Here is a 15,487-nt window from a genome sequence, read left to right as displayed (position 1 = left end):
CTCTGATCACCCTTGGGTATTTTAATGGGAGGCAAGATTGTCTATATGTCTCACCTCTTTCTACCCTTTTCCTATATGCTCTTAGGGCCCACCCTGGTCATTACGGAATATTGTTGCTATGGTGATCTTCTGAATTTTTTGAGAAGAAAACGTGATTCATTTATTTGCTCAAAGCAGGAAGATCACGCAGAAGCAGCACTTTATAAGAACCTTCTGCATTCAAAGGAGTCCTCCTGGTAAGACCGATTTACATAGATAGTTAGCTGTCGGCAGGTAGTTCGTGGGGTCATAAGGGTTTGCAATCAAGGCTAATTCTTTAAAAAAAATGAACTGAGGTCCTTTGAGATGCAAAATCAGAATTATTAAGTCATTTAAATGTGATTAACCATTTAGGCAGTTCAAATAGTGTTTTTAAAGATTCAAATGGTGTTAAACTTAGATTTTTGTTGATTTCTTTTCAAATGCATCCTTAGTTTTTTTTTCTAAGCTTTAGTTCTGTTCAACTGAAGGAAGTCTATACCTGTTTCTCTCATCGTGGTTCCGCTCTTGGTGTCATTCCATTTATACTGTGGAGCTTGGTCCTATACGCCTCTTTATAGGGAGATGCTGTTTATAGGGAAAACGGGAAAACTTGTCAAGTTCTCACAGTAAATTCCTTTAAAACCTTCAACAGGATGGCAGAAAGCTCTGAACGTATCTCTGCTTTTAGGTTTCTCGCTGTCTACCTCTGAATTATTTCTGTATACCTTACCCTTGTTTTTTTTTAAACTTATCATGCTATAAAAAGGCACTACAACTGTAGCACATTTAAAAAAAATTCTGTTGCTTATTTTCATCTCTTTCATCATTGATAGCATTCTGAATTTGACTGATGTGTAAAGAGCTTCAGGTTCCTTTAAGGAGAATGAGTCTGGTTTACCACCAGAACAGAATTCTTCTCTGCCATGCTTGGCCTGTTCTTTCCAGATGTTGTTAAGATCCACCACGTAAGATTTCCCAGACTCACCCAGCCCAAGAAAGTCATACTCATCACGCCCAGTCCCTTATACTGTGTATTTCTGTGGTTGTATGGAGGGAGTCTCCTCTCCATTTTATTTGCTATATCCCCTACATTTCCAGATGACAAGATTTTGTCTCCTGAACTCTTAACGCCAGGCCCTCAGGGAAACCTCAGTAAATATTTTTGATGAGCAGTTACCCTTAGAGCCCTTTTCTGCACCTCTGGCTAAAGTTTTTTGTTTTGTTTTTTTTTTAAAGATTGGCTCCTGAGCTAACAACTGTTGGCCAATCTTCTTTTTTTTTTTTCCCTACTTTTTTCTCCCAAATTCCCCCAGTACATAGTTGTATATTTTAGTTGTGGGTCCTTCTATCTTTGCTATGTGGGACGCCATCTCAGCATGGCCTGACGAGTGGTGCCATGTCCGCGCCCAGGATCCGAACTGGCGAAACCCTGGGCCGCCGAAGCCGAGTGCGCGAACTTAACCACTTGGCCACGGGGTCGGCCCCTCTGGCTAAAGTTTTAAACCCCAGGTGAAGCTTTTTAACTTTTTTTTAATCCTGTAAACTTGAGTAGTCTGAAGTGGTAATAAAATACAGTACAAACTACCTTTTTTTGGTTACTCCAGAGCATGTGCTCTTTATATGAATAAATGAGCTGCTTTGCCTTATTTCTAAAACTTTGGCCACATATGTATTTCTTAACTTTCTGAGATAATGGCCTGCATCGTTCCATCCTGTGTGGTATTCTTTGTGCTTTGGGATCCCATATGGGATTGGAACCCCCAGCACGCTCTGAAGGAGATTGTTGTCATGGTGTTTCTATGCTAATCAGAAGCAGGAAGTACTAGAAATCTTGAAGACTCTCCAGCCAAATGTTGCAGATTCAAGAGGTCCAGATGGTTCAGAAAATCATCCAAATTATTGGTGTTTATCTGAACCAAACTTGATTTTGTTAAACCTTCTCCCAGCAGTCACTATATATTAACAGTCTCTGCCTTCCGCCACGTAACACGTCTCAGAAGCTCTGGTTCTTTGTCTCTTTCTAGTTTCCTTCTTCTTGTCTCTTGGGGCTCATTTAGAGAGTTGGAAGTACTGTGGCATAATGTTTTTGGCTCTCTGTTTCCCATTAAATCCCTGGTGTCAAAAGATGGGAAATTTCTAACCTGAGTCCCACATATGATTGAACACAAAAAAGGCCATCTAGCTCCTGGGGATTGGACCCTAATGTATATTAAAAACTCCTCTCTTACTGAACAAGATTTTCTTCATTCAAACTTGGCAATACTTTTCTTTGAATAAAATTAGCATATTTTGTAAAAAAGGGAGTAGGGAGGTAGAGCCTGCTCCATGGGTGCTCCCCCGCTTTCCTATTTTATTCAATCGTCATTTGATGGATGTTTCATCTCTCCCAGCAATGATAGTACTAATGAGTACATGGACATGAAACCTGGAGTTTCTTATGTCGTACCCACCAAGACAGACAAGAGGAGAGCTGCGAGAATAGGTGCGTACCTATCAAGCAATAAAAACAGCTTTCTTTTACCGAGGATTTCGTATACTACTATGGAATGTAACATCATTCCTAGTAGTGCCTGGTTCTCCTTCACGTAGGGTCTCATGGCCATGCCAATGATCAATGGCAGTTAAGGGTTGCAAGCGGGCATTTGGGGTCAGAGCATGTGTTACTGTAACTGAGCATCTTACTTGCATATATAAAAATGTATGCATCTCAAAATATACCAAATATATGTTTTGCATATCAAAAATACGAGATTTTTGTATTATTCCACCATCCTTCTCTCCTAAAGATTTTGTAACTTAGTCCAGGATTGTAAATACTAACTTTGTGATTCAACACCCACCTTTCCTCACACTGGGGAGGCAATTTGCCTGCAAGTTCACATCCGTTAATTCGTTACCAGCCTTTGATATTGTTGTTGTCGCCGTCTTTTATTTTCCTTGCCATGAGGGTTTTAATTGCTGAGAAAATCCTTCTCCTCCTTCAGGCTCGTACATAGAAAGAGACGTGGCTCCGTCCATCATGGAAGATGACGAGCTGGCCCTAGACCTGGAAGACCTGCTCAGCTTTTCTTACCAGGTGGCGAAGGGCATGGCGTTCCTTGCCTCGAAGAACGTAAGTGGGAAGAGTCCTTTTGTTTTTCCTTCATCGTGGAGCATTTTAGAGCCCTAGTTAGAATGCAGAGTGTCATTTTGAAGTGTGGTTACCAAAAGCACAGGAAATTTAGTTTCTTCATGTTCCAACTGCTGTCTCTTTGGAATTCCTGTTCTCATTTATAAGCTTTAATGTGTAAGCCTGTCTAAATGAGCTTTCTATGAATATATTTTTGTATGCAATGAATTCATGTAAAACTTTTGGCTTTTAGGATATAGGAGCTGCTCTGAGAAAATAGAGAAATAATTATTTTATCAGCAAAAGGAGCAGGTACCTCATGTAGTTGCAGTGCTTGGTGAAGCATATACTTGAGTCTTATTAAAGTTAGACCCCAAATATTGCATGTGTGGTTTATGTAGTGTAGGGGAAGAAGCAATCAGGATAATAAACATTTGGGAAAAAGACAGGGGTGGAGAGAGAATGATGGAACCATAACAAGGAACATGGTCCCTGGATAGGAGAGAGGAGTTCCCTAGGACATGGGACTAGCAGAATAGAATAAGATTACAGATTCTGCCCTTAAGTGTTGGTGACATTTCCAAACAATTACCAAACTAAAAGAGGATATAGGATGGCTGAAATAGCCTCTTCCCTGTGTCCTTGGGAGATGTCACATTGAAGTTGCAAAGACATTTTAGAAACTCTGTAAAAAGACAGTGAAAGAGAAGCATGCAAAATGAGTTCTCAGTTTAAAAAATACGATACAACTATTTATAATGTATTTTCCTGTGAATGAAAGCCGTCCTAAGAAGAAGAAAAGCATTTATTGGAGTTGGTTTTGAAAGTGATTATAGTAATTAAGGTCCTAACGATGTGAAACACAAGTTTTGAACATCATTCAGAGCATAATTTAGATATTTATTTTTGGTGCACTGAATAGTTTAAATGTAAAGCAAAAAGTATTGGATTGGTAGAACATAAGTGGCATTCTAGCATTAAACATAGTTTTACTCTTTAAAAGTTTAAAATAAATTTAAATGGCTTTCTTTTCTCCCCCTCTCTCCTAATAGTGTATTCATAGGGACTTGGCAGCCAGAAATATCCTCCTTACTCATGGTCGAATCACAAAGATTTGTGATTTTGGTCTAGCCAGAGACATCAAGAATGATTCTAATTATGTGGTCAAAGGAAATGTGAGTACTCACTCTCTGCTTGACAGTCCAGTGAAGGATTTTAGTTTCACATTTTTATAAGAATTGTTTTTTATGATTTTCATAATGCAAATGCTTCCTTTGAGATAGCATGCATTTTAGCAGTCAAATTAAGTGTACTTCAGCAAAATTTGCGTGGTATTGCTGAACCATACTACAACTAACATTCTGATAATAGGATTCTTAATTCTAATTGTGTAATTATGGGGCACGTGAAAGAAACAGAAATAGCCTTAATTTTCATTATAGCCTGAGAATAGCAATGAACTGGATTTTGTTCAAGTGAAACAAATGCAGACCTGAAGGTCACAGCAGGAGAATTTTATTTTGAGATTGACATGCTATGTGAAAAAGATGAAAATCTAAGATAATGTTCAGAATTAGGTATCTAGTGTGTTGGCTCTTTAATCAATAGAGAGCTTATTACATAGGTTCATAAATAATAATTGGTTTATAGAACATTGTGATTTTATTTCAGAGGCCTTTATTTCATGGCCAATTTTCATTGTATCATCAGAACAACCCCTTGGCATTAGAATGCAGTGTCTTTGTATTCTAGGAGTTGGAGAAACTAAAGTGCAGTATATTTTAGTGAGGTTTGTCTGAGATGACATGGTCAGTAGAGGCAAAACCAGAGCCCATGATTTCCAGATTTCCCATTAGTTGGAAGCCGTATAGTTCTATACAGATATTCTTCTCTGTCTTTTTTCACAGCACCGTTTCTACAGTCCAGATTTATTCCTGGAGGTAGCTATTTGTGTGCCTTATAATAATGTAATATTTTCTCCTCCATCACTATGGCATCTGTATAGGTAGGCTATGCTTGACTTGGTTTTGTAGAAATGTTGCTGGGTTTACTTCCAGACTAAAGCATTGCATTTCTAATAAATCTTCTCTGAGGCTAGATTTCATCATTAGGAGTGTTAAACCAAGTTCTCTCCATCCTGGTGTACTAGCAGAGGAAAGAATGAAAGGTGGTTCCTTATCCAGGCCTTTGAATATTGACAGAAGAGCAAGAGGAAGAAGGTAGTGGGTTCTGGACCCAGTCTTGCTGAATTCGAATCGGATTCTGTCATTTAGCAGCTGTGTAATTCTTGGCAAAAATTACCCAACTCCTCTGAATCTTGGTTTTTCTCCTCTTGGGAATAATAGTGTCACCTGCCTCAGTTGTTATGAGGATTAAATGAGTTAATGTATATAAAGTGCTGAAAACAGTGCCAGGCCCAGTGCAGCTAACACTTATATGTGGCACTTAGCGTTCTGACTATTCTTTATAGATGCCTTATTTGGAATATAAATAATCATGAAAGTGGTTATGCTGAAGCTTCTTAATAGGTTGTTATTAGTTAGTGACCTTAGTTGGAATTAACAAGGATGGGTTAGGTCCCCCTAGGCTTCCAGATTGTGGCCTCCAGCTCAATTGAGCTAAACTAACCCATCACAGATACCGCTCTTCACCAGGCTCTGGATAAGGAGAATTTATGGGGCAAGTTAAAACCAAGGAAACTCACACAAAGTGTTACTGCCCCAAAATTTCCATCAGAGTCATTGGAGATGTCCCTGTGGTGCCAGTTTCTCTGAAAGTTCTCCCATTTTGCATGGGTTCTTAGTCATTTTTGTGCCACCTCTTTCATAATCTAAGGATGGCTGTGGATCTCTTATCAGAACACTATTTTAAATTCATAAAATAAAATACATAGGATTACCAAGAAAAGCAGTTAAATTGAAATACAGTTATCAAAATATTAAAAAGTAAATTTGTGATATGTCAATACATGTGCTTCCTTGTTATACAGAATAACATGTTCTAGCTCTGGGTCTAAAACTAGTATAATTCAAAGTGGTAATGACCGTAAGTATTGCAATACAATGAAGATACCTATGATTACTGTTGGTGACAAAGTCACAGTGCTTTATTATCTTCATTTGTAATTTAAGGAAATTAAACTTCATTTAGAACTTAGTAGAAACAAGAAAGTAAGTTTTCCAAGTTCATAGTCCCGCGAATTTAAGATCTCATAGATCTCAGGTTAAGAGCCCTGTAGGAACTTTAGCACCAAATCTGGGAGAGGATACTGGGAGGATTTTTTTCCCCTACTGACTGAAATAACTTTAAGACTAGAAAAAATTGTCTTCCCAGCTTTCGATCCTAAATGGTTTAAGTAGGGATCGATTTAGCTTTTTATGGTAGATTAAGATCTAGGAATGCAGAATGTCTCTAAACGCATAATAGTCACGGAAAGTTTAGGTCTATTTTAGCAGAAAGAGTTCAGGATGTGAAGTCTAGCTTTTGAATTTAAACTCTGAATCTGCTGCTCGCTGCTTTGGAATAGTCATAATCATCCTAAGCTGCTAGTCTTTACTGAGTGCTTGCTTATGCTGGGCAGTTTTCAGATATTAGTGAGTTGGGCACTAATGTGCTAAGCACTTTCACCCACATTTAACCTATAAAACAACTCATGGAATCGAAGTATATTATTTTTGTTTTACAGAAGAAGATACCAAGGCTTAATTTACAGATATTTAAGTGACTTTCCCAATGTATTAGTAAGGGGATGCTTTGGTTGCATATGACAGAAAACCCAAAAGGAAAGAAAGAGAAGTGAAGGAGTGGCAGGCCAGGCATGTATAGAGGTTCCAAGAAGTACTCAGGGACCAAATCCTTCCACCTTTCCATTTTTTACCCTCCCTGGGTGTAACCCTCATCTTCATGGTCCAGAAGGGTCATCAGATAGCCAGCCAGCACATCCAGAAGGCAGGATGGAGAAAGGGACAAGAAGGAAAAGGGCAAAGGGTGTTTTCCTAAAGCTGCCAAACAACTCTTCTAACTTAGTGGCCAAAACTGAGTGGCTTCATGGCTACACCTCACTGCAAAGGAGCTGGGAAAATGAGGCCCTTATTGTGGGAAGCCATGTTTCTGTTACTAGAGGAAAAGGGGAAAACATATTCAGTGGTAACTAACAAATCTAACAAACCTGTGTGTTACTCAAGCCAGTGGTGGAGCCAGGATTAGAACTCGTGTCTGTCTCTGACGTCTGTGCTCTTAATCACCATGCTGTACTGACTCAATGTCACATCTTGAAAATGGGCATAGTATACCTGTGGTCCACCTGTTTCAGAGGTACTTGGGGTCATCTGAGGCCATACAGGTCAAAGGCCTTTGTGAGATGGCAGTCAAGTTCTCACCCTCACCTCTCAGCGAGAGCAACATCTATAGGAACAGTTTCTATTCAGTTCTTTTGACCTTCTTAATTATCATTGTTGGATCTGTTGTGCTTCCATTACAGGCTCGGCTACCTGTGAAATGGATGGCACCTGAAAGCATTTTCAACTGTGTCTACACATTTGAAAGTGATGTCTGGTCCTATGGGATTTTTCTGTGGGAGTTGTTCTCTTTAGGTAAAATGATCCTTACCAAAGGCATCTTGATTAGACTTACAGCATCTTCTTTAAGATTTTATCAGTGTCCTGCTTGCTTATTATTCACACTGATTTGCAAACTGTCTCTGCCTCAGGAAGCAGCCCCTACCCTGGAATGCCAGTCGATTCTAAGTTCTACAAGATGATCAAGGAAGGTTTCCGAATGCTCAGCCCTGAGCATGCACCTGCTGAAATGTAAGGGCCAAGATGTTTTTCCTTCTTATGATGTTTCCCCTTTTACTTTCCTTTTTAAAGACAGAAACCCAGCTGTTGAGGGTTTTCACTAGCAAGGTTGAAATATCACTTGGTTCCTTTTTATTGCATCCTGTTCAAATGTAATTTCTGTAGCTTATTTTCATAATCTCTTGTCACCAAATATCCAGAAAGTTTGAGGAACATTTCATACATATACAGTGTTTTATTTTATGCACATCATTCAGTACGGCCAGTTGCATGGCCCTGAGATTATTTTTGAAATTGTTGCACGGCATACACATGAAGACAGGTTAAAGGCATGGAGGGGTGATGCTAAATGGCCCTTGTTTTGCAGGTATGACATAATGAAGACTTGCTGGGATGCTGATCCCCTGAAAAGACCAACATTCAAGCAGATCGTGCAGCTAATTGAGAAGCAGATTTCAGATAGCACCAATCATGTGAGTACACTCTGGACAGACATAGAATTTCCCTTCTCTTGGTTCCAAGTGTACCCTCCTTCTCAGGGTCTGGGGGTGACGACCAGGCTGCCCACCCCTTCCCTCCTTGGCTTGGGCTATAAATTGGGCTTGGAGTAGGAAAGTAAAGCAATGGAAACAAGTTCTGTCTGCCCAACCTCCCATTCTGAGCCAAAGGATTTGGGATGAGGAGGGGAAAGTGTGGAGGGCTTTACACCCAGAAGTGTGGAAGTACAAGTTTCCATAAGAATTTGCCATGTTTCCTCCCCCACCCCAAATCCTGGTCATGCGGTCGGCATGTTCTCTCTCTCACATGTTATGGCCATTCAGGCTTTGGAGGGTTGGGGGGATGTGAACTAGAATAAAAGCATAGAAAAGACAGCTTGTTACAGCAGTGAAATAAGCCTTCTGCTTAAACAAGCATAGCCAGAAAATGGCAGATTGCTGTCATGCCCACAAGTCACAGAGAATGAAGAGTTGTTTGAAGTTGGGACATCCCTCCCAGTGATTTGGGGAGGGGGGAATTCAAAACTCAAATCCATTTATTTCCTCTCCTGCTTTTAAGGAAGAATTAGTGATCCTTACTTTGACTCAGATTTTTTTAAGCTGCTTTTTTTCTGGATTGTGTGCTTGGAGCTATGTTTTCTAAGAGTGTATATCACTGATAACTTTTGGGTTAAAGCTTGCTTTTCCAGATGTCAAAGCATATTTCAAATTAAATAGCATTTTCTACCCAAGTGCTTGGTTCTTTTTGGAAGACCCCCCTGGAAAGGCCATCGATTTCTCAGCAAATTACATCGGCTGTTGGGTTGTAGTTGGCTAGAAAGATTTATAAACCCTTTTAGTAGGTTAGATAGTACTTGCTCTGAGATGTGTCCCAGCAGAAAAGCGCATTTTTTTTGGCCGTCACTTCTTATATAATCAGACTTTGGGGAAAATGAAGGGTAAAACAAAATATGTATTTTCTTTTGTCAATATGATTTGGTTTTTGGCTTGGTCTTGTAAACCTCTTCTCTTTAAGAGTCTTCATCAGTTACTTGCAGTTCCGAAGCTGCACACATGCCCCTTTGTTGCTGTGTGTGTAGTGGGGACTGGTGTGTTGACTATGGACTTGTTCTCCTCAGATTTATTCCAACTTAGCGAACTGCAGCCCCCGTCCGGAGAACTCCGCGGTGGACCATTCTGTGCGGATCAATTCTGTCGGCAGCAGCGCTTCCTCCACCCAACCTCTGCTGGTCCACGAAGATGTCTGAAGCAGAACGAGTGTCTGGGGGTCTCCCCAACAAGAATGATCCCCGTTCTTTTGGTTTCTATGATGGTTATTTTGTTTTCCTTCGACTTGCATCCTGCTCCAGGGTAGTAGACAGCCCGCTGTAATCCCATCTTCATGAGCACTCTTTGGTGGCTGATGATTTTTGTCGTCAGCCACATCCCATTATAAGGTTCGAACTGCATATGTTCCCAATAGCCAAGTAGCCCCCATTAATGAAAACAGTTCTGACTTGGAGAAATGGAGAGTGGGATGGGCTAGACACCCTGAGTCCTTTCCAAGGCTTCTCCAATTTCTGTTCAAAAGGATGGTTGATAGTTTATTTGAATAAGTGGCACATGTGACCCTCGTAACCATCCATAGTGATATGATGACGCTGCAAGATTAGAAGCTGAAACCTAAGCCCTTGATGTGGAAAATACAATGTTATTAGAACAAGGGACAGAAATCTATGAATGTCTGGGCTTAAGAAATCTAGTATTTCATGCTGGGAATGAGACGTAAGCCATGAAAAAATGCTCCTGAGCATGAATAAAGACTTGCTGCTCTGCACAAGCCTGTGTACTAGGGGCCTGGTTTCTAAACAGAGTTTGCTATTAGGGAGCTGAAGTGGAGAGAAGGCCTCCCCAGCCAGCATTTGTATATACTCATCTATAAATGTACATGTTCATATAGTTGAGGGGGGAAAACCCACAAGGTGTCGTTTCTGGATACAACCCTGGCTCCAGTCTGCTGTGTGTAGGAATAGGTTCAGAGCCAGACGAGTTTGAAGGAAACAGTTCATGTGTTTTTGTTAAAGAAAAAACATAATTGCCAAGCACAATCATAACAAAAATCTCCTTTTGTAGTTGAGGAACTTGCTCTCTAGATTCTCCAGAATAAGCCTACCAGGTTCAGAATGGCATTGTGCTCGATGGATTTGATGCCGTTTGAAAAAGTGACTGATTTACTGCATGACTCCAGCAGGAGTGACGAAACAATGCTGTCTTCGTTTGGGTTCTTCTGTAGCAGGAAATAAAATTCAGATTGAGCCTCCTTTGCAGGCATGTCCTGGACACCGGGCCAGTATCTATATAAGTGTGTATGTGTGCGTGCCTGTGTATGCTTGTAGACATATGTTTTGGGGGGCTTTCTTGCCTTGAGCCCAAAAGGATCCTTTAGTACCCAAGGAGTAGCTTGGCTTCCATCATCAAGACTGCTCTTGTTTCTCTTCCCCTAGCTGTCTAGAGAAGCTTATCAAAGCTCATGTAGAGGCGTGGAGGAGCAGCGTGCTTGAGTACCTATTTATTTGCAATCCACCTGCTCTTAAGGCACTAGGATATTTATACTCAACATACTGTACCTGTCCCTTAGACTTTATTAATGCTACTCTGCCACTGAAACATATTTAAATTTACCCTTTAGGCTGTAGCCTGGATATTGTTCTTAAGTTTGCCTTTTTTTTTTCATCACTGGCCAACTATAAGAGGTCCATGTGTACATGGCAAGGTTCGTGCGATGTCTTGCAAGAGTCAGGTATGCTGCCTTCCTGGTTTTCCTCTTCTAGGTCCCTTAGACTACGTTTAGAGAACTGTGGCCATGTATCTGGAAGTAACCATTTGCACTGGAGTTCTATGCTCTCGCACCTTTCCAAAGGTAACAAGTTTTGAGGTTTTGTTGTTACATAAGAGATTGTTGCTGTTTGCCATACTTTGTCTGAAAATTTCCTTTGCGTTTCTGTTGACTTTCATTAAAGTAAGAAAAGTGGTTGTTCATAGTAGATGTCCAGGTACTTCAGGGGCACCTCACTGAGAGTTTTGTCTTGGATATTCTTGAAAGTTTATATTTTTATAATTTTTTTTTTTTTACATCAGATGTTTCTTTGCCGTGGCTTAATGTTTGAAATTATTTTGTGGCTTTTTTTGTAAATATTGAAATGTAGCAATAATGTCTTTTGAATATTCCCAGGCCCATGAGTCCTTGAAAATATTTTTTATATATACAGTAACTTTATGTGTAAATATGTAAGCCGTGCAAGTTTAAAGGATGTTGGTGTTCAATGTGTTTTTCTCCTGATATGGTGTCCATTTGTTGACAGTTCTGAAGAATTCTAATAAAAATGTAAATATATAAATCAAATGGGATTTTTTTTTTATTTCAAGCTTAGCGAAATTAAACTTTAAAGTGTTGAAAGTGCCTTCACCTGACATTAGGAAGTTTTGTAGCTAGTATGCATAAGGGACATTCAAGACTATCAGAAAACTAGGATTTGGGGCCGGCCCCGTGGCCAAGCGGTTGAGTTCACACACTCTGCTTCAGGGCCCAGGGTTTGGACGGTTCAAATCCTGGGTGCAGACATAGCACCGCTCATCATGCCACGCTGAGGTGGCATCCCACATAGCACAACCAGAGGCACTCACAACTAGAACACACAACTACGTACTGGGGGACTTTGGGGAGAAAAGGGGAAAAAAAAAAGAAAACTAGGATTTATATACTTGAAGACTCAGCAGACATTTATTAAAAATTTAGTATGTGCTGTATTTTCTCACTTTATTTTTACAACCCAAGGTCTCCATTTAAACTGAAAAATAAATACAGAAAGCATTTTGAAAATACTACACATTGCTATGATTATTATTAGGTTGATTTCATGTAAAATGACCCCTTTTGTGGGCAAAATAATAGTCAAATAGCAGCAGTTTCATGTGGGTCAATCTAATATCACTGCCATGTTTCCTCCTAAAAGAGATTGCTTAAAATTAACGTGAACAGTAAAGTAATTCACAAGGTTGACATGAGGAATCCTAAGAAAGTGGTTTGTATTCTTGTTGGCTTGGGTTCTGAAGAGAGGTTATTTCGTCCTGAGATGTTCATGCCCCACGCTTCAATCTTTGTTCTCACTTGCTTCTGGAACAGAGCTAAGTTCTGTCACTTCTTGGAGGGAGGCGATTTGTGCCTGTTAGTTTAAGCATCTTGTCTTGTGGCTGGAGCATCTTTGTGATCCGGAAGTACAATCCTGACCAGTGGAACCTGCATAGAGCCTGAGAGTTCTTCCAGCTTGACATGAAGAACCACCCCGTGCCACGTAATCCTATTAAAAATGAGTTAGGTACGCAGAACATCATCAGTTTAGATTTTCTTTATCAGCACATTTATACCTGCACAAGTGTCTCCTGAAGGGAAAAGGAAGAGGGGTGAAAGGTGACCTTTCATGAAGGAGGAATCCTTTTAAAATCAGGAGGGGAATTGTGTGGCCAGGAACACATCAATCGTCAGTGAATAACAGACCCACATTTCAGTCAAGCGTTTTCCATTATTTTATTACAGACAGGAATGAATGCTAACTGACAGAAAACAAAGAAGTCCTTTCTTTCTGAATGTTTTCAGTGTTGTTTAGACTTTTTCATGTGTGTGAAATCTTGAATTAGAAGCAGGCAACAGCCCTTGTATTATTAGTCTGTAGCTATTTCCTTCCCTAGCCCAGCTTTTTTTTTTTCTTTTTTTAAAGATTGGCACCTGAGCTAACATCTGTTACCAATCTTTTTTTTTCCCTTCTCCCCAAATCCCCCAAGTGCTTAGTTGTATATTCTAGTTGTAGGTCCTTCTGGCTCTGCTCTGTGGGATGCTGCCTCAGCGTGGCTTGATGAGCGGTGCCACGTCCACACCCAGGATCCGAACTGGCAAAACCCTGGGCCACCAAAGCGAGCACACGAACTTAACCACTCGGCCATGGGGCCGGCCCTCACTGGCCCAGCTTTTAATCACAGAGTAGTATCAGATGCTCGGTGTCCAGGCTCAAACTGGGTTCAAATCCTGGTGCCAGCTTTGTCTCTACTTTGCTGTGTGATGTTGGATGGACTTAGCTCTTGAAATCTCGGTTTCCATAATATTGGTATCTGCCTCAATGTACTAATATGAAGCTGTCAAGACCACCTTGCTCATTTGCCTTATACATAAATAGTGCTCAAAAATGGTAACTTTTGTCCTGGCTAGTTAGGCTTACTAGGAAAGAAGAAGATACTCCTGTACCAACATAACCCAATTGTTACCCCATATAGAACTATACAGTCAAAAGCTTGCTTCTAATTGTTGTCTTTCTCTTAAATGCAAACAATGTTGTACTAGTTTGCTGTGAAACTTGACTTTGCTTTAGAGATTTCTGTGTTTTATTAAAATCCCGGCTCATTAGCCAGGAATTCAAGGCTCTTTGTTCTTGCTCCAGCCTTCCTTCTGGGCTTCTCTCACATTACCATAGATCCGTGAATATGCCCCACTCTTTTCTGCTTCCATCCATTCAGACTTCCTATTGCTCTTACTGTCTATTCTGCCTTGTACTATAATTATTGTTGTTTTGTCCTATCTCCTCTCCACCCCCACTATATCCAGTGTTAAAATCAATCAACGCAAAATACCTATACAGTCATGTGATGCTTAACAACAGGGATACGTTCTGAGAAATTCATAGTTAGGTGATTTCATCATTGTGCGAACATCACAGAGTGTACTTACACAAACCTGGATGGTATAGCCTACTACACACCTAGGCTATATGGTCCAAATCTGATGGGACCACGGTCATATATGTAGTCCATTGTCAACTGAAGTATCATCATGTGGCATATGACTGTATGTGCTAGGGTCACTGGTTTCACTGGTTATCATTTATTTGTTAAAATAGTTATCTAGACACTCTGAGGTTAAATTGCTCAAGAGGTTGTAAGAGGTCAAGGCTTGCCCAAGATCATGTAGTAGTACATGGAACCAGAATTTGAATCCTGATCTGAGTCTCTGCACTTCAGTGGTGGCAAACACCTGGTCTTCCCTTGGGGAGCTGGCACCTCCCACTCCATGTCCGTGCAGACATCACTCGTCTCTCACAGCACCCTTTCCCATGGAGTCAAGATGTCTTAGAAGTCTCAGCCTCCTCCAGGAAGCCCATACAAATCAACTGGAGTTAGTCTAAGGAGAGCCTTACCTGTCACCCTTAAATGATTACCAAGTTTCGAGTTTCTGGAGGCACAGGTGTTCTCTATTTTAGACCCTCCTGAAGCTTCTAGCACAGTGCTTCATGAGGGTTAATTAATGCTTTTTGAATGAATGATTAAACATTCCATCAGCATGGAGTAAAGGAGGGCCAGCTGGGAGGAAATGGGTCCGGGAAAGACAGCAAATAGAAGAAAACATAACTTTTCCCCAGAGTAGGACCTTGAAAGGCAGCTTCCTTTCACACTAGGGGTGAGGCTTTGAGGAGAAGGAGAAAGGGGAACTAAGAAAGTGCTTTGGGCAACCTTACCAGGGTCTGCACAGCTGCTCTCTGGGAGCAAGGAGAAGTAGAGAACAGGAGGGCTCGGGTGGGTGGGGAAGGGTGGGCAGGAAGGGAAAGTGGCAGAAATTCTCTTCCTTATTCAGAAGAGGGAGAGGTGCTGAAGCTCCCAAGGAGAAGTCCCTGGGCTGGAAATACAGAAACTGAAGACGAGAGACTCCACCACTGCAGGCTGACCTCTGGACAGGGTCAGTAGGGCAGCATCTCCATGGGGAAACACCCCCCAGGAGGGGTCTTGGGACCAGCTGGGCAGCCTTTGAGTGAATTTTAGTAAAAGAAAAGTGTATTATTTTGCCAGGGCTGCTGTAACAAAGTACCACAAACTGGGTGGTTTGTACACAGAAATGTATTGTTTCACAGTTCTGGAGGTGAGAAGTTCAAGATCTGGGTGTCAGCAGAGTTTCTTCCCAGGGTTGTGTGAGAATCTGTTGCCTGCCTCCCTCTCAGCCGCTGGTGGTTTGCTAGCAGTCTTTGGCATTTCTTGGCTTGTAGATC

General features: G+C 40.9%; 1 protein-coding gene across 8 annotated transcripts in view; it reads left to right on the top strand.

The window, feature by feature from the left end:
• The window catches only part of KIT (KIT proto-oncogene, receptor tyrosine kinase), an 82,263-nt gene extending 70,458 nt beyond the window's left edge, over positions 1 to 11,805 (top strand). For all 8 annotated transcript variants that reach the window (XM_014853517.3, XM_014853515.3, XM_014853516.3 and 5 more), the window contains exons 14-21: positions 86 to 236; positions 2,412 to 2,503; positions 3,006 to 3,133; positions 4,183 to 4,305; positions 7,611 to 7,722; positions 7,839 to 7,938; positions 8,294 to 8,399; positions 9,542 to 11,805. In XM_014853517.3, the coding sequence (XP_014709003.3) occupies positions 86 to 236; positions 2,412 to 2,503; positions 3,006 to 3,133; positions 4,183 to 4,305; positions 7,611 to 7,722; positions 7,839 to 7,938; positions 8,294 to 8,399; positions 9,542 to 9,670 (941 nt within the window). In that variant the 3' untranslated portion in view covers positions 9,671 to 11,805. The remainder of the gene's footprint in view (positions 1 to 85; positions 237 to 2,411; positions 2,504 to 3,005; positions 3,134 to 4,182; positions 4,306 to 7,610; positions 7,723 to 7,838; positions 7,939 to 8,293; positions 8,400 to 9,541) is intronic.
• The last annotated feature ends 3,682 nt before the right edge of the window (positions 11,806 to 15,487 follow it).

Source organism: Equus asinus, chromosome 3 (assembly GCF_041296235.1).
Source record: "Equus asinus isolate D_3611 breed Donkey chromosome 3, EquAss-T2T_v2, whole genome shotgun sequence".
NCBI lineage: Eukaryota > Metazoa > Chordata > Mammalia > Perissodactyla > Equidae > Equus > Equus asinus.
This window is presented reverse-complemented; position numbering and strand designations above follow the sequence as displayed.